Here is a 20,061-nt window from a genome sequence, read left to right on the forward strand (position 1 = left end):
TAAACATCATGGCTCTGGCTATACATGGAGTAGTGTTGAGGCTGTTTTTCCTTGCCACAGCATTTTATGTTTAAAATGCTGTATTAACTGGTTTATCTATTTACATTTTTGTTATATGTGACTCTGGACCATAAAGCCAGTCATAAGTGCCTCTTTTTTTTAAATTTTTTATTTATTTATTTATTTTTTTTAAGTATTCTTGGAAAGGTTAATTAATTAATTTTTTTATATTATGATAGGACAATATTAGGTCAACTTTTTGAAAAACTGCAATCTGAGGGTTCAATAAATTCAAAATACCTAGAAAATATGCTTTTTAAAGGACACCTATGATGAAAATCATCATGTGTTCACAGTCATATTGGGGTGATATATTTTTATTTTTTTTTACAATAGGATCCAAATCCCTCCCAATTTTTTCCCAGCCACCGAATTGATTGACAGCTGCGTATGAACATGTGTTTGTAGTAACGCTTATAATCATATCAACAAGAAACAACTTGTGCAAAACAACTGCGATTTAAAAGATCTGTTCAGCGCTCTGTGATCATCAATCATCATCAAATATGATCAAGAATGAGTTTTACAAGTTTAAAGCGTTTTTAAAACGGTGCATGTTTGTAATGAATTGCAGCGATTTTGCTGTCTTTATCACCACAGCCGCATTTCAGTACAATTATAAAAGACGCTTCAATCTCGGTTTCTGGATATTAAAGTGGCTTAATTTTGTACATTAAAATAACTGATATCCATGCAGCAGTGTCTATTAACATGTATCCTGTCACAACTGCTGTGCAAAAACGGTGCAAAGTTAAAGGCATGCGCTGTGTGTGTGGGTGCGCGTGAACTTTGTAACGACATTGTGTGACTCATCGTTTTCATTGACTCATTAACTTCACAACAAATACATCAAATAATAATCATTGGGAAAGTTCTTACTGTAGTATTTTTCACAAATGTTACGTGAGATCTGCTTTATGTCTGTCACTGTGCTGTTTATCTGACGCAAGTGTGTCGGAGATTGAGGCACGCGGGAACGGTGGGCAGGAAAACTAGCATTAAAGGCACAGGCAACAAAAACGGCTACATTGTGTTCAGAGCAGAAAATTCCAGTGTTCTGAAAGATCTAATAAATAATCCCATGGGTGTTTTGAGCTGAAACTTTACAGACTCATTCCGGAGACACAAAAGACTTCTCCTTAAATCTTGAAAAAAAAAAGTTTCCTTTTTAATGTGTGTTTTTTTTCTTCTTCTTTTTTTAAAATGTATTTTATTTTTGTTTTCAGAGCTTAGCAATGCACATTGCTAATAAAAAATGAGTATTGAACTTTACAGTAGAAAAATTACAAAAGAAAAATCATTCTTTACTTGAAATAAAGGGAAATCTATCATTTTTGACCCATTCTGTGTATTTTTGGCTAATGTCAAAAATATAAAGGTTCAACATAAGATGAGGTTCAGGTTCAGAGTATAGGACTATTAAATAACAAAACAGAACAAACTACAAAAAAAGGTGTTTTGATGAGTTAATTGTACAATAATGGCCATAAAATAGCCAAATTGGGCTGTCTTTTGATTGACTTTATTAATTGTATTTAAAGTTTTTTTTATTTTTTTTATTGTTGACTGTTTTAGCAACAGTTTGATCTTTTGTGTGTGTGTGTGCTTTTTAAATTGCAATTCATAAGTCTTTGGCCTGATTTTAACTTCACTTTTCAAATTTCTGAAGTGTTTTCATGTCTGTGTATGTAGTGTTGTGTATATTATATAAAATATTTTACAACTATTTAAATATATTAAATATGAAGTATTTGAGGATATTAGGTATATTTTCCAATGTGTTCCAATCTCACCTTGTACTAGCAAATGCTGCATTTATCTGAACAAATAAGTAAAAACATGAATTGTGTGAAGTAATTACAATTGTAAGTTTCTTTCTATTGTAATATAATTTTGAAGTGTAATTTATTTATTGACAGACTGGAATAATGGCGGCTGAAAATGGCTTTATCACATTGCATTTAGTAGAACTTCTGTGTGAAGCTGCTTTTGACACAATCTTCATTGTAAAAGTGCTATATAAATAAAGATGAATTGAATTCAACATGATCCTTTAGAATCCATTTATTATTAACATTTCAAGTTCAGAAGAACAGTTTCTTTTCAATGATGACCAAGTTTAACATTTTACTGCTACTTTTTAATCTTATTCTTCTTGATTTTATGCATCCTTGCATAAAGGGTTACCTTCAAAGAACACTAAATAAAACCCCAAATTACATAGATACACTTTTCGCCTGAATTTCTTTAACAGAAATGTCTTCGTATAAGCAACCTCTAATTTGTTAACACACACTGATTTCTATTGTGTGTGCACACAGGATTGACATCCATCGTAAGGAGAACGCAGGAGCAGCGGAGAAGCCAATCACTGTTCACTCAACACCAGAGGGCTGTAGTTCTGCCTGTCGAAACATCATGGAGATCATGCAGAAAGAGGCGATCGACACCAAGATGTGCGTTAATGCATGCGCACACACACTGCATAATAGATATAATGTATAATAGATGATAGAGTCAGTCTTATGTGTCACTATATATATATATATATATATATATATATATATATATATATATATATATATATATATATATATATATATATATATATATATATATAGTATTTAGTATTTAGTATTTAGTATTTATTTATTTATTTATTTTTTTTTTTCTTACAGCACTGAAGAAATTCCTCTTAAAATTCTGGCTCATAATAATTTCGTGGGCCGCCTCATTGGAAAAGAGGGACGCAACTTGAAGAAAATTGAACAAGATACTGACACAAAGATCACAATCTCACCGTAAGTAGTTTTCGTCTTTACGTTTCATGTTGGTTTTCTTTGTTCGTCACTGCTGGATTCTGTTTGACGTCATGAATAAATCATCTGCACTGGGTTGAATTTTAATTATTATATAGACTTCCCAAGATGGCGCATATTGAACAGCGATTAGACTTGGTGGACTTGATCTACACGAGTGACTCTGAAACTGCATTACATTTGGAAGGGACCTTCCCTATGTCTTATGGCTTTCAAAGGGTATACCATCCTGAGTGACCACTTCGAATGTGTTAGGAAATGGGGATGAGTCCTTCTGAATGCAATGCACAACTCCAAATAACATCCCTGTGCAAAGGATCATGAGGGCCCAAATCCTTCATTCTTAAGTGCTTTTCTGTTTTGAGCACTTTGGAACAACACTTCAATATGGCTACCATGACTTATGGTGGTCATCTATCCTATTTGGAATGCACCATTATTACTTGTCCAGTGAGTTTATTTATTCTGCCCAGTTCTGTTTGTCCTCCATTTTAGTCAATGCTAATTAAGTAAAATCTATTACATCATCATAAGGATTGGGACTGTTTCCTTAGTTGGTAGTTTGACATTTAAATGTGAGGGAATTTGGATTTAATTATTGAGCAGTAGTTCTGGGTAGCATATCATAACATATTCAGGTCAGTTTTGACCTGGAAGAGAAGCAAATTATATAATCTGAAATGTTTTTTAGCAAGGAAATTAAAGTTGCAAGTGTTTTAGAACTTAAATGCACACTCTCAGATTTTATTTATAATTCAGAGGTAGAAAAGTTTAAAGAAACCTATGCGTTTATGAAACGGTTTGAGTCAAGTCTTCATAAAATCAAAATGTGCTTTTTATTTTGCTAGCTCACCATTATTATACATAAGGTGAATAATTAATCAGTGCAAGTTAATCCACTGAAAAAAGTTTGTTTTGAATATCCTCAGTGAAAGTCTGGCCATTTGCTTTTGCGTTTGGTGTGGTGGTCCTTCTGTTGATGAAGGACCTGAGGGCTTCCATAGCAATTGCATATTGATACACTCTCTTACTGTTAGTTTGCTAAAAGGGAATGAGTCCAGCTGTATACAGGGTTCACACAAGGTGCTTAAAGGGCTTGAGTTTAGGCTTTTAGAAATTCAAGTTCTGGAAAACCTGGAAAATTGGCTTGTATTGTTACAGTGCTTAAATTAACAAGGAGATTTTGTATGCAATTTTCACACCGAAAAAAATTTAAATGTTTGTGAATAATTGTGACTTCATTGCAAAAATACCCGCAGGAAACTGTTGTGATTCTGAAGTGGTGATTTGATATGAAAAGTGACTAATCACAGTCGACCTGCTTTCTGTGTTGCAATGACTAAAAAATAAAAACAATTATAAACGTGTGAAACCTAGCCAATCAAAACTTTTAGCAAAGGTGGAACTTTAATTTATTTACGATTAAAGAATTATGCTAGAAAAGTTTCTGAATGAGGTATTTGTATGATTCATACATAATAACTGTCTTCTGGTCTGTATCAAAGCATCACTAAATTGCTCAGGCATTAAGTCAAAGCAATCTGTTGTTACATTTATCAGAATTAACAAAAAGGCTCTTAAAACAGTGCTTTGAAAATGTTCAAATACCACAAGCGAAATGAAGTCATTTGTTTAATTATTTTTTAGTGATAGTGTATTTGTCTTTTTTTGTGTAGAATCATTTGTTTAATATAAAGTTTCCATGTGCTGTAAAGCTATTTAAGCAACAAATTTGCCTTACTGTAAAGATAGAAACAATGAGCAAAGAAGGAAAATAGTGTAAATAAAAGGCTCAATTTGTCTTTTCATCATGTACTTTAAACCTTTAAAAGCTTAAATATTGTTTCAAATGGACAAAGTGTCTCCTTATTGACCTTGTTTTCCAATGAGGAAGTGTGCTTGTTTTTTAGAACTTCCGATTGAATTTCCTATGGGAGAAATTACTAAGAATAATAAAAGGCAGAAAACACTCAAAATACTCACTCTACAAACAAGTGTCTTCATGACTATACATAAAAAGTAGAATAATATAATACAAAAATATCAGTTTGCAACAACAAGCAGCAGAACAAGCTTTTTAAAAAAAAAACATCTAAAAATGAATGGAAGTTAATGAGACTGGAAGTCTTGAGCTAAAAAGATTCAAATGGCTACACCCTCTTGTATGTGGATAAGGTCAATATAATATGTGGTAGTTTTGCCAGTGGTATTGAAAAAGATTAGTTGTCATGAAAGAGAATTGGCCATACTTTGTTAGTGCAAATTCCTATACATGTATTACTGTGATCAAACAAATCATTCAAACAAGTTTACACTTAAATGTTACTAACTAAAAAATAGTATGTACTTTTACTTAATAATATTAGTATTATTTACAAAAATTTGTATTATTGTAGCAATGTAATAGTATTTTTACTTGAGCACAAATTTTTTGCATCTGCCAGAACATCAACAAATAAAAAAATATTCACAAACATGTTTATTATATTATTAATATTATATTATTGACTATTATATTATTATAATTTTTTTTTATTTGTAAAATTTGTAGCAACACTTTGCATGTCAGCCTTGAAAATAAAAATAGGTGCTTGAAAAGTGCTTAAAGTCTTTAATTTCAATGGAGTTGCGCCTGTATGAACCCTGTGCATACTAAATACTCTGTTTCAGTTGGAAGTACATCAACATACTGAAAAATCTCAGCAACTTCTGCATCAAGCAGATTTAAATTATCTGATATATTAGTGCCAAAATGTACATGGTAAAATAACTATATAGACTTTTCCTTGAATATCTCATGATGTATGCTTAATGTACTGTTGAAGTATTTCTATTTTTATCTTATGTTACAAATAAACTTTTGTTTTGTTTGTTTTGAGCAATATTGACATCAATAAAGAAACTATTCTGCAGGTCCTAGCAGATATTGAACGTGAGAATTGTATACACTTATTTATTTTTGCTTTGTAAAGGGCATAATATTTACAGTAGTTTACTTTAGCAAGTTTAGCATTAACATGGTTCTTTTATCCCTTTCTTTCTGAATTCCAGTCTGCAGGATCTGACCTTGTATAACCCAGAGCGCACCATTACTGTTAAAGGAACGTTAGATGCTTGTGCAAAAGCTGAAGAAGAAGTCATGAAGAAAATCCGTGAGTCCTATGAGAACGATGTAGCTGCCATGCACGTAAGTCTGCACAACAATATTCATTAATGTCTAAACTGGCATACAGTACAACTTCATGTTCAGAGAACTAAATCTCTGCACTTTTTTTTTTCTCCTCTAGCTCCAATCTAACCTGATTCCTGGGCTCAATCTGAACGCATTGGGTTTATTTCCTGGTGCAGCGAGTGGAGGGATTTCACCCTCTGTGGTATCAGGACCACCGGCTGGGGCTCAAGCTGGATATCAATCATTTGGGGTAATAAAATTAGAAGAAAAAATGTGTTTGTGTGGGGATGCACAATACAGTTTCTTTTTCTTGTTTTATTTATTTTGGCAGATATACAATAATCCAATTTCTTTTAGCCTTTAAAAAAAAAAAAAATAATAATAATAATAATTTAAGTATTAATAGGATGTTCACTTGACGTCATTGTGTGAAATTCAGATGGAGTGCAGGAAGTGATTCTTCTACATAGGAATAGCTTCTAGAACATCAAAATATTTCTGTTTTATGTCGTTATGAAATTGTTTTATAATTGTTTTAATTGGCCAAAATAAGAAATACCGAACGGCTTTTATAGATATCCAAATGTTTTTGCTTATAGGGGAGAAAGTTCAAGAAACTGGCTGAAAAAGAAAGAGAAGGTGGCATGTAATAAACATTCATTCAATACGTCCATGTGGACAAACTTTTTTTTTTTTTTGAACGTGATAATTCGTTTGACAGTACCAATAAAGATTATATACAGGCCAAGCTATGTGTATAAATATGTTAGTGTAATATAAAATCAGATGCAACCACAACACTTATACAAAATCCATGAGAATATAAATAAGGTACTCTGCCATGTAATCCCTGCAATGAAATCTCTGTGTTTTGCAATCCATGTCTTTACTGTTGTTTTGGTGGAATAAAGAACCGTAACGTTCAAGTATATATGCGCAGCAGCAGTGAATGCTTGTTAATATTATGTTCATTGACCAAACAAAAAAGAAATGCATCCGTTGTGACAACTAGACTGTTATTGGAGATAACTAGACTGTTATACAAGATATCCACATGGGGTAACAAACTATAGTAATTTATAATAACAATGTTTTTAAACCACATAGTAAAGCGTATGAGGCGTACAACTCTTTGTTAATGAATGCTACCGAATGCTGTAGCATAGTAAACTGATAAACTGAAATAAATACTGTAAAGTTAGTGTAAACTGCTGCATTGTGATGGTGTTAGTGTAGAAAACTGAAACCTGTTGAATAATTTGTTTATTACTACAGTTGTGTTGTACCACAGCAACGATATAATTGCTACGACTGTTTAATTCAAGTAATTATCTATAGAATGCTTCCAACACTATAGTATTTACTATAGAACTTTTTTATTTAACGTAATAGCTTATACAGTATACCGCCTCTGGCAGGCAAATATATTTGAGTTTAGTAGAAAATTCAGCGCTCTTCATTGTGTATAAGGATCATGCACAACATATGTTATTTTCGATTAATACCTTTAAAATATGGTATAAATTGCACAAATATGGACTCTTCTTCTACTCTACTTTCTGCCATCCATCTGAATTTCACATGTCACCAAAATCACATGATTGAAAACAACCTATTTACAGTTTTTATAACCTTTTATAAGGCTTCTATAACCTTTTAAATGCACCAAACTTGCTTTTGTGACACTTATTAATGTATAATTTATTAGTAAAACTTTAATATTTTGATTTCCTATTTTAATGTTTAAACCTAAATAACCCTGAATAAATACATTTTTCTATCTGGCAGATATTATGACACTGGTGTGGAGGCTGTTTGACAGCTTTTTGTTTGTTTGTTTGTTTGTTTGTTTGTTTGCTTTAATTGAAGAAAAAACAATCAGTTTTAAGCTGTGTGTGATTTGTGGCTGTCATTATCTCCTTGTAGTAATAGATTAAACTCAAGATGTTTTTTGTTTTTTTTGACACATCAAAAAATGTAGTTTACTTTCATTTCAACAGCCTTAACCCTTTAACTGACCCACTAAGAAAAAATTTTTTGAATAGCATTTCTTAACTCCTAATGTCGCTAGTTAACACACTCAATATATTTATTTTCAACACATCCCATAATTTCTAAAATATCAACCTCTACCAACTGGTTGATGTGTTGGTTTATAGTAAAAGTACCGGAATTAATACATGTACTATGAAAAATCAGGAAATATAAATTCAATTCAATTCACCTTTATTTGTATAGCGCTTATACAATGTAGATTGTGTCAAAGCAGCTTCACATAAAAGGTAACAGTAAATAGGAACAGTGTAGTTCAGTTTGTAGTGTTTAAGTTCAGTTCAGTTGAGCTCAGTTCAGTGTGGTTTAATAATCACTACTGTGAGTCCAAATACTGAAGAGCAAATCCAACGATGCACAGCTCTACAGATCCCGAACCATGCAAGCCAGTGGCGACAGCGGAGAGGGAAAAAAAACTTCACTAAAGGCGGAAGTGAAGAAAAAAAAACCTTGAGAGAAACCAGGCTCAGTTGGGCACGACCATTTTAATTGGTGTAAAGTGTAATTTATTTAAAAACATAATCCAAATAAAACATTTTTGAATACCAAATCATTATTTTTTGAAGTATGCCATTAAATATTTCAGATTCTCATTTAACATGTTTTCTTGTTTTTTTGTTTTTTTTTTAACAGTAAAACCAAAATCTAGTGCAGTAATGTAACCGGATAATATTTGTTGGATTTATTTATTTATTTTTGTAAACCAACAGTGCTGTGTGTATAAACCATTATTAAAACATTCATTCTGTCGGTGTCAATAGCCTAGTGGTTAAGTGCACTGACATATTGCACCATGGTGTTAACGGCAACCCAAGTTAGATTCCCGGCTTAAGGTCCTTTGCCGACCCTACCTCTCTCTCTCCCAAATATTTCCTGTCAATTCTCTGCACTATTGCATTTATTAAAGGTTAAACCCTTTAAAAATTATATATATAAAAAAAAAAAACAATCCATTCTTTAAATGACTTTAGCACTCATTATTAAAAGTCAAAACCTGGTCAACCATTTGGTAAAGCAGGCAGTTAAAGTGTTCAACTGATCTTACTGCTAGCACTTCTGGCAGACAAGTTACTGCCCATAATCAACACATCTTATCAACCAAGCTGCATAATTTTTAGAACTAGCCTGATGTTTAAATGTCAAACCATTAATGACTGATTTATCAAATGTTCCAATAATATTGTGCATCCCTAGCTGTATGTAACATTTGTGCTTGGTGTTCTCTTGAGTAAGAAGCATGTTGATATGAAGAGGGTGCTTGTAGTATATGTGTGCGTGTTGGGGAGTGTGTGTGTGTGTGTTAATGTGTATGTTTCTCCCGTAGTGCAGCGGGTTTGAGGGTGAGGTGCCATTTTGGGCCTCTACGCTCTCCTCCAGCAGTGGCTGTACAGCCTTTTCTGTAAGTTTTGTATTTATTACCCACCATGCATTGCATGGCTTGGCTGCTCGCTACAGGATTGGCTGAAGGAACAAATGGGTGTTCCTGAATAGTCACTCCCCAGAGGGCATCGCTTGGCCCTCACAGCTAACAGATATGCTGAAATGCTGTGGGTCTAATGTTTAACACCTAATGTGTGGGAATGTAGACCTAAAGAGTGCGCGCGTGTGTGTGTGTGTGCGTTGGTGTTGGGTGGGAATGAGTGTAGTCCAGGGAATGGCATGAATAACATGAAGTTAGACTAACCCATAAATTAGAGTGAAGTACACAGTTGTGTGTCTAATGTCTGTATTAGTGTTTTCTCACCCCTTGTCCAAAGGGTGAGATATTTACCAGAATAGTTGTCATGTAGTATGTTTTCTCATTCTACATTTCTATGGTGTTTTCACAATATTTTCCTATAGCTGTATTTCTAAATGCCATTAGAGTTACAGATCTTCTCACCTAACGTCTGTGATTCCGTCTGTTAATTAGGATCTAACATCGGTTTCTGTTTTAGGCATCACATGCTCTGTATGTGTGCATTGTGAATGATTTAATGGAACTAGCTGCTTCTAGTAAAGCCAATGAAATAGTGTTCATCCATTTCTTGAATTTAGTTCACCCCAAAATGAAAATAGTCATTAATTACTTACCCTCATGTCATTCCAAACTCCTGAGACCTTCATTGGTCTTCGAAATACAAATTAAGATGTTTTAGGTGAAATCTGAGAGTTCTCATCTTCTGTTGACAGCAAGGGGCCAAAAACATCAACAAATTGGACCACATGCTTTCATTGGTTTAATCAGATGCTCAAGACAAAATAATCATATATTTATAAAAAAAAAAAAAAAAGCATGTGGTATATGACAGGGGTTGTGGCTATAAGGTGGCACATTGGGTAGCGCTGTCACCTCACAGCTAAAAGGTCGCTGGTTTAAGCCTCGTCCGGGTCAGTTGGCATTTCTGTGTGGAGTTTGCATGTTGTTCTCCTCGTGTTCATGTGGGTTTCCTTCGGGTGCTCCGGTTTCCCCCTCAAGTCCAAAGACGTGGTATTGGGGAAGCTAAAATTGTCCGTGGTGTGTGTGTGTGTATGGATGTTTCCCAGTGATGGGTTGCAGCTGAAAGGGCATCCCCTGCGTACAACATATGCTGCATAAGTTGGTGGTTCATTTCTCTGTGGTGACCCCAGATTAATAAAGGGACTAAGCTGAAAAGAAAATGAATGAGGTTTGTGATACAGCAGTTACAGTGAAGCATTAATTCAATTCTTATTTTCCACAGAATGAAACCAATCATCCTCCCACACAGTTAATTATTGGATGGGCTCAAACAAAAAATAACTTGTATATTTTTCTTGGAAAAAATTACTTTTTGAAACATATCATTTGGTGTAATTTGTGTCTTAATTTTAATGTATCTTTGTTTGTCAGTTATTTACTAGATAAATAAGAATAACGAATAATATCTGAGGTAACGTGCTTCAAAAATAGTCCGGTATATGGTTCAGCGCCAAAGCACAAACTGGTTTGTTAAAATAAAATCTAGTCTAAATAAAATTAAAGTGAAATGTTCACAGTTTCAAAGAAACTTTATATTAATTTGTTTGTTTGTTTTTGATGACAAATCATTCATTGCACCGGTTGGTTCCAATTTAATTCGTTTAATCAAGTAATCTGAATAAGCAAGACAGACAAACTCAGAAACTCATTGTGAGAATGGAGATTTGTGCCAATCTGTCAAATAAAATTGCTTAAAACACTTTAATATTTTAGAGAAAGTGGTTAGTTTGCATAACCAATGATTGATCATACCCACCCATAAGTAAATACACAGAATGTTTTTCATTACCTGACCAGATTGAAGGCAGCACCACGAATATAATTGAGATGCTCCCATTGTCTTTTGTCACCCACTCATCGTGAAGATCGGGGAAAAAGATTAAACATGCTAGACCAGGGATGTCAAACTCAACTGTGCAGGGTTGCAGCCCTCCAGGATTTTAGTTCCAGCCCTGCTTCAACACTTACCTGTATAGGTTTCAAACAAGACTGAAAGACTTAGTTAGATCAGCTGTGTTTAATTAGGTTTGGAACTAAACTGTGCAGGGCTGCGGCCATCCAGGAATTGAGTTTGACATCCCTGTGCTAGACTTCCTGTGACGGTGTCATGAAGCATCCCGGACATGGTATTGGTTGTCATAATCTATGCCATATTACAGGAGAAGAAATTATTAAATGTTGTGTCACGGCTCCCCACGACACCCTATGTCAAGGAAATCATGCCAAAATAGTGATAATCCTGTGGTCTGACCAGGGCTTAAGGTAATATGTCAGTAGGAGACTGAGCACAACACATGCAGTTCTTGTGAATGTGTCCAATATACTGACACTGAGTAGAGGAAACTGTTAAATAAAGTTATTGTTGTTTTATGTGCTCATAAAAGATTTCTCATTGCTTGATTAATATTCCAGTTGAACATGAAGAAAAATGGTCTGTTTTGATAATGTTCTTTGGTACCTTTCTGGACTTTGAACGTCTGTGGAGGATGAGCTCTTAAGGGAATTGCACACCAGATTCACTGCTCAGTGACGTGCCATGCATTTTAGAATTCTAAACATAGATTTTCATCAGGGTACGCACACCGGCACCACAACTCGGCAGCTGTCCACAGCGCCCAGCTACAACTCGGGACACTGTTTATATTTCTGCCACGCCATCTGAATAATTTCATTTTAAATAACATGTGAATGTGCGCGTCTGGTGTGCGATACTTCCAACTGTCATGTGCGTGTCGGGTCGCGGCGCATCTGGTGTGCGACCCGCTAGGGCTGGGCGATTTAAAATCAGAATCGATATTTATTGACCGAAACCATTGTCTTAATCGATTATGAAAAGATTCGGTATGTAGTTTCAGTATGAAGGCTATAGTTTTATTCAAATGTGGCTGCTGAGCATGCGCCTTGGAAGCAGTGCCAATAAGCTTAGTGCAAGTTTGTCATTTCAAATGGAGGCGCGCAACTTGCACAAAGCGCACATGTTGTGCAAAAGGCACGCGCATGAACCGTGTGCAGTTTAAGCCGCACCTAGTGAAAAATCTAAATATTCCTAAATGTATTGTTAAAAATATTCAATAATTAACGATATTGAATGATAAAAAAACATATCAATTTTTTTTTTTGCATTATTGCCCAACCCGTTTTACCTTAAATTTTTATTTGAGTTCCAAAGATGAATGTTGGTCATGGTTTGAATCAAGATTAACTAAAAACTATTTAATTTTTTGGGGTGAGCTAACACTTAACCATGATTTTATTATAGTACAACAGTTTTAGAAGTTTGATTTGCCATTAGTATGTCCACCATTTTACTACAAACTATGACTAAGTGATGGTTGTTAATGCTCCAAACAATGGTTAATTGGTTGTTATCCTTGTCTTTTGTGGTAATTGCTATCAGCAATGGGCAGTCAGTTATATTGGAATTGGATTTCTGTAATGAATTGTCTATTAACTCATGTAAGAGCGGGCGCAGTCATTGGAGACTTCTGGGCTTATGATTGATTTTTCAGCCTTAACAATTCTTAATGCTGCTTGATGTTTTCTCATATTTTTATGTGTAGTCATAACATAAACGCCTGTTTGCCAAGCAAGTAGTTGGACTATTTACTGATGTTTGTTATTTCTAGTCAATTAACCCCTTAAGCAAAAATCTGAAGTCCTAAAATAACTGCAAAGCTTCTGCATTGCAGACTAAGGTGAATAATAATAAAAAAAAAACACTTAATATGTTCACTGGGCAACAGCAATCTGCTGTTCCCTGTCATGCACACTCTAAAAGGTGTTTTTGTTGTTACTGCAGTTGCACAAACTTAAGATTGAGCTAGGGGCTTTATGAAATGTGATCTTCTATTGATTGATAGCCTCAGCGCTGCATGTGTTTTACTATAACTAGGCTAGCATATGTTCTTGTTTCGAAATGGGCAGTGTGCTAATATTTCAGACCCATTACATTTGGATGATTTCAGAATGAGCTATTTTTGCAGCTGGTTTTGTGTTAATGGAGTCTTTTGGAATGGAATATAGTCAACAGACAGGTTATATGTTGTACATTATAGTTTCTATGCAGAGTGAACTCAAAGCTTGGTTCCTCAAAGCTGGGTTGTTTTTCCCCAGGTCATCGTGTTTCTGTTATCTTGTGGCGCATTCTCTGGATGGGTCTCATCTAAACGCAGATTTATTTGGTGTTAAATGTGTGATCGTAACTCATGAGTGTATTTGTGTCAACAGCCTCAGATGGAGTCGGAAACCGTGCACCTCTTCATTCCTGCACTGGCAGTTGGTGCTATTATCGGCAAGCAGGGCCAACACATTAAACAGCTCAGCCGCTTCGCTGGTGCGTCAATCAAAGTGAGTGTTTGCAAGAATGCTTTGTGACCTTTTATCTTCCCACCAAATCTTTTTGTTAAAGTTAATTGTTACAAGTTGGATTATATATGTCTTTAATGCAACATTATAGCAAAGACTAGTAATAAAGTTTCGAATCTGTCATTTTGTCTTCTAGATTGCACCTGCTGACGGAATTGATGCCAAGCAAAGAATGGTCATTATTTCTGGACCACCAGAGGCACAGTTTAAGGTAAAAAGGTAGACATTTAATGAACTGGCCCATTGTGTGAGTCATTTAAATGTACATTTCTGCATTGAGCCTCTGTTTTTTTTTTTTTTTTTTCTCAGGCTCAGGGACGCATCTTTGGGAAGTTAAAAGAGGAGAACTTCTTTGGACCGAAAGAGGAGGTTAAATTAGAGGCTCACATAAAAGTGCCATCATTCGCCGCTGGCAGAGTCATTGGTAAAGGTGGCAAAACGGTAAATGTCTTTTAATATATACATTTTCAGTGTTCATATTTGCTTTTAAAGGGATAGTTCACCCCAAAATGAAAATTTAGTCACCCCCAAGTGGTTCCAAAACTTTGGGTTTTATTTTTGGGTTTTTATTTTAAGAAATAGTCACTGAGTGGCTTTTATGGCCGTTTCCACTGTCAAAAGGTAACACAATGTGAACGGTGTTGTACCACTTTTTGGGTACCCTTCAAAGGGTACCTAGCACAATAAAAGGGTACCAAAAGGCAGAGTGAGACACGCAGAAGACCGTTTTTACAGAGAAACGTCACTATTGTGTGCACAAGCCAGAATGAAAACAGCGGAAGCACCATTTTTAAATACACAGCTGAGACATTACATCGTAGTAATATATACATATAATAACGAGCCATGGTCAACCTGAGCTTAAACAAAACTTGTTATCGTCTTGATGAACAGCCGCAAAGCAAAAAAGAACAAAATCTGCTGTGTCCTGTTGTTTGAGTCCGGCTAAAAGCATGAACGATTTCACTTTCTCCAGAGAGCTTGTGTGTGTTTGCCATGCGTCTATATTTGAAATAATGAACTACTTGAGCTGATGATAATAACGTGCATGTAATTATTGAAGTGTGTTGTGATTTTGAAGAAGTGACAAAAACCAGGGAGAACTTTCGGGTATCTTCAAAGCAGAATCCTTTAATAAGAACTCTGCGTCACTGTGGCGTCATCGAAAGATCTCTGTCCTTGTGCAGCAGGCACTATGTTTTTATACATTTTACAGACAGTGATGCATGTAGGTGGGGACAAACCTAAACAAACTAGCGCAAATGAAGTGTTGTTCTTAGCAGGGTTAATTGCATCTCCAGCCCCGATCTCATCAGCATACAAGTACCCATTCACAATACGTTTTAGCATGAAAACAAAGCGTGCAAATGATGTACTGGAGTCTGAACCCGTCCGGCCAGTTGAACAGCTTGAAAGTGTTACTTTTTGCCATTTTGTTAGACAATAGACACAGCTGTGCTTTTGAAACTGACAATTTACATTACTTTGGAGACATGAGACTGTGTTTCACATATAGGCTCCCTCAGAATGTATCTTTCAATGAAATGTATATATTTAAAGAAATTTGTAATCTTTCAAGCGCTTCTGACATCTGATCCTTTCAGAAACGCACAAACGCGATACAAAGGAGCAAATGATTCTTTCAGCAACCTAAAACATGAACAAACTGCCATGTTTAACTATTATCATCACCTTTTGGACTATTATGAACTCTGAATTTATTTATGTGTATAAAGCATCGGTTTTTTGAGAAATGGTTTTCATATAATATACATGAACGACCTGTACAGCTTTACTTTGACATTTTCTCAAGAGAGTATGACGTCTACTGCAACTGTCGTACACCACGCCCACCAAAAGGGTACCATTAGTACGCTTTGGCAGTGGAGACACTAGCCTGATAAAGATGACCCGTACTGTACCACTCAGTGGAAACGGGCCATTAAAGAGCGAGTACTTGATGACAATTTTCAGTTTTGTTTGAACTATCCCTTTAAGAATTAATTAATCTCCCAGAATTTCATTGTGATTGGTGCTTTGTGCTTCTCTTCAGGTGAATGAACTACAGAACTTGACCAGTGCAGAGGTGGTTGTCCCACGGGACCAGACACCTGATGAAAATGACCAAGTAGTAGTAAAAATCACAGGCCACTTCTATGCAAGCCAGGTGATTAATCTATTAGATGTTACTCTGCTATGCAATGGAGTTCAAGAAGTGTAATTTTAAAATATTACTATGCAAAGTATTAAAATGGCATTTATAATAAATTATCTGGAAATATAAGGTTGTTATGCCAAGCTTGCCAAAGATTAGAAATGTTAACAGTGATAGAAACATGGAAGAAATATGCTATGGCCCAATCCCAATTCTTTTGTTTCTATTTACATCATGGCCATCTAAACACACGAAAACAACAGTAAAATTAACGTTATACCAGTGAGTGTAAAAAGCTCATTTGCAGCCTCTAGACTTTTCTGGCAGAGTATTCAACTGTCATGGAGTGACAGAGGTGAAAGGATGTTGTGGGACTACCATACAGGAAATATTATTAGGGATTATAGATGAAAACAAACACTGTTATGACCGTATTAAAACGTATGCTTGTTTGTTGTAAAAATTCATAATAATAACCAAAAATACTACTTGTGTATCCCTTCTGTGTGCAGTTATGCTACCGCTGTAGCTGGTGTATTTTGGGAAATTTTCGTACCCCTTGGTGTCGAGTGTGGTCCAGAAAAATCTCTGTTTTAAGGAGATCTAGCTCCGTAATTCTCCATTATCTAGCCCTTTCCATTAGCCCTACACCTACAAACTAAAGAGAATTGGGACAATGGGGAAGGGGAATGGCTAAGGGGTAGAATTGGGATTGGGCCTATATCTCAGTAAAATGTTTGCAATATGCTAAACATGTTGTGAAAACGTTAGAAATGTTTGCAGTAGCAATTCTTGCTAGCCATGTGCTGAAACGTAGCTTAAAATTAAATTGCTAACATGTTAAATCATACTAATTATAAAGTGGCGATCAAAAATTAAAGCAATTTAACTTTATTTTTCAGAAAGAGTCTTAATATTTTAATCATTCAACATTTGGGCTTTTAGTTGTGGCTTTACCATGCTAGTAGAATGAGGTTTTACAATATAACCAAGACAATTGTACAAAAGCCCTTTATTTTGTGGAGAAAACGGTGATCAAAATTTGAGAACAGCAATAACTTCACATAAAGAAACATTAACATGACATTTTCTGAATGTTACAGGAGTCATAATTTAGTATGAAGTGTACAGTGTCTTGAATGACTTGAGCATAAACACCCAAACCATTTCCTCCAACATTCACTGACTTTATCCGCGTTAGGTTCATTTTGACCCACCTTCCATTATTTAGAATCTCTCAATGGTGGCGTGTAAAGTTCCGTTTTTGTGTATACGGTCTTTTTTGAGATCTCTGATGTTTACTTGTAAAATTTAACTTTTTTTTTTTTTTTTTTCGTTGATGTCTTGCAGCTGGCCCAGAGGAAGATCCAGGAGATAATCTCTCAGGTGAGGCGGCAACAGCAGCCCAAGCCCTCAGCTGCAGGTCCACCAGTAGCCAGGAGGAAATAGAGCCACTGCGTCTTCTCGGAAACTAACAGGACACTGGACGCGTCCATCTCAGGGGTCAGGGAATGTCCTTACAACCCTGCCCGCTGTTACACCCATTCCTCCTGAAGTTTCAGTGAGAATTGTGTACACCTGCACTTCCCCCTTCCCCACAGAATTTCAATCAAACCGTAGGAAACTCAGCCACCCAGTCCCTGCCTTAATACAGTAACTGCACAGTCCCTAATTGACAGATGTTTGTTTTTGAGTTCATTGGGAAATGCTGAAATTGAGGGTAAAAGGCGTTCAGAGCTTGTTTTTGGGGTAAGGAATGGGTGACACGGAGTGGGGTTTAAGGTCTTTGGCTTGAGATGGAAAGAGGATTGTTGATTGAAGCACGCTGTCCTGGGATCCGTGGTGGCATTTTATAAATTCTGATGCATTTTATAGAATAATAGGTAAATATATATACATATATAAAATTATGAAAGAAGGTGGAGCGACACTGCCACTTATGACTGAGGGAAGTGTTGATTGGTGTTGGCCAGGAAACCAAGTTAATATGCATTTTACTGATCTACCTCAGGCTAGAGTACCTCAGAAAAAAAGAAAATGATATATGAAAAAAAATGTTCTGTTCTTTTTTTATTTTGCTTTGTGGTATTTTGTATACTTTATAAGGCTAATAGTTCTTGAACATTTTTATTTTTTTAAGAAAATGTAAAATTTATTCTGTAGTTAACGTTCGAATCTCCAACTTTTGCCGTTTGCGTGCTCTCGATGAATAATTGTATGAGTTGGCGCACGTCGATACGGTAAAAGAGCAGAGTTTGGGCTTCTATGTTCTCTACAGATAGGAGAAAGAAAAGAAAAGCGCCTCAGTGTCGCTGAGGAGCCACCACCCTCTGAACACCGTCAAGGTAATGAGAAATAACGTCAACCGTACATACCGCAGCAATGCCGTGCTAACATGCTAGTAATAACTGTCTCGGCGGTAGCATACGATTCACCCACATTTCATTACACTTCAGTTAGGGTTGGATGCAAGCAATAGAGGTCAGGGATGACCAAGATCCTGCTGTAACCTCTTTGACACCCCCTCATCCTCAGCGCGCCTAGTTCTCTATCAAAGTTTAAAAAATAGTTATAATAACGGCCAGCCCGATTGAGGTTGTTTTTTCTTTTCCCGTGCTAATTTTTTTTCCCCAAATAACGTGCGCCGTTTGTTCTCGAGACGGGCTTTTTTTTTCATCAAACTGGGCTTTACCTGCCGAAGATTTTCAGTGTTTAACGTCAGTCAATGCATGTCGGGGAGTTTCACTGTTCTGATGCTTTTGCGTTGACCGCTATATAGGTTACAATAGTCAATGGCACGTCTTTAGGCTAACGAGCTGTAACATAGAAATAGACGTGCAAATGGTTTCATTTATAACTTTCGTTTGTCATTCAAAGTGAAAAAAGCAAAAAAATACATATATATAAAATGAACGTTAGCAAGGTAAAAACGTTTAGTAAAAAAAAAATAAAGAAACCAATATTCCTTTTGTTTTCATGCAGAATGTAAATATGATTTGATTGTGGTAAAAGAGTGCATCCATGCTTCCACACTAGTAAGACCGTTGTCTACCTCAGCTGAGGAAACGGTGGGTGTCGGGAATCCTTTCATCTCACCGAGACCTCCAGCGCGCGCAGCGATACCTCAAGTCCCTTGCGAACACTTCCGCACTGGGTATGCGCATGGCGCCGAGCGCTGACCAGAGGGGCACAAGTGATCGTTTTGTTTTTCTTTCTACACTTCTCTTACACCGTTTTTGATCTACCTCTTAATAGGAAAGTATTTAAATTAGAGGCATATTGCTATTTGTTAGAATTTGTAGGGTCATGTCCCATCTGCCTATTTCCTCACAGAAAAGAAAAATCATTAAAAAAATAATAATGTATGGCTAGACTTTAAAGATGAATGAGAAATTTGATTTTCACTTTTGCCTGCAATTTGTCTTTGTTTTTGTTTTTTTCTCTCTCTCTGCTAATTGATTTGAAACCTCACCTTATTGCTTTTTTCTGCTTCTGGTTTGATGTGGCTTCCTTGTATTGGGCTTTATTTCTCGCATAGGTATTGTATTAAAGGTCAAAGTGTTTCATTTGGAATCTGATTAATGACGGCTATAGAAAAAGTTTGTTTTCAAGGGCCTGCTTCATTTCTTGCTTATGAAATATGAACAATGAAGTCTTTATTTTTTACATTTTTCACGTCTTATGGATGCTACAGTTGTTTTTTTCCTCCAGATTTCTTTTTGTTTTGACTGGGATCTGATCCAATTCATTTCATGGCTGTGTTGTGTGGTGAGTCATGTTTCAGTGGGAATGTGATGTGGAATTCCGGAAGCTGGAATAGTTCCGGGGGGAAAAAAGTGGTCTGACTTAAGCATGAAAAGCAGCATCCCCTCCGACCGTGCTTGTGCGCCCTCACACACCTCCACTTGTCAAATGCCTCTGATACAAAGAAAATAATTAAAAGTCAAGTTGGCTCCTA

The 20,061-nt window shown here is 35.8% G+C and overlaps 1 protein-coding gene across 2 annotated transcripts in view; it reads left to right on the top strand.

The window, feature by feature from the left end:
• Positions 1–20,061, top strand: part of igf2bp3 (insulin-like growth factor 2 mRNA binding protein 3) — a 40,878-nt gene extending 20,817 nt beyond the window's left edge. Inside the window, exons 7-16 of one of the 2 annotated variants that reach the window (XM_056479177.1) lie at positions 2,382–2,516; positions 2,739–2,861; positions 5,931–6,066; positions 6,167–6,301; positions 9,428–9,502; positions 13,811–13,930; positions 14,085–14,159; positions 14,258–14,389; positions 16,002–16,115; positions 17,454–20,061. In XM_056479177.1, the coding sequence (XP_056335152.1) occupies positions 2,382–2,516; positions 2,739–2,861; positions 5,931–6,066; positions 6,167–6,301; positions 9,428–9,502; positions 13,811–13,930; positions 14,085–14,159; positions 14,258–14,389; positions 16,002–16,115; positions 17,454–17,552 (1,144 nt within the window). In that variant the 3' untranslated portion in view covers positions 17,553–20,061. The remainder of the gene's footprint in view (positions 1–2,381; positions 2,517–2,738; positions 2,862–5,930; positions 6,067–6,166; positions 6,302–9,427; positions 9,503–13,810; positions 13,931–14,084; positions 14,160–14,257; positions 14,390–16,001; positions 16,116–17,453) is intronic. The other variant, XM_056479178.1, reaches the window with a different exon arrangement.

The sequence above is a fragment of the Danio aesculapii genome, chromosome 19 (assembly GCF_903798145.1).
Source record: "Danio aesculapii chromosome 19, fDanAes4.1, whole genome shotgun sequence".
In the NCBI taxonomy this organism is placed as follows: domain Eukaryota; kingdom Metazoa; phylum Chordata; class Actinopteri; order Cypriniformes; family Danionidae; genus Danio; species Danio aesculapii.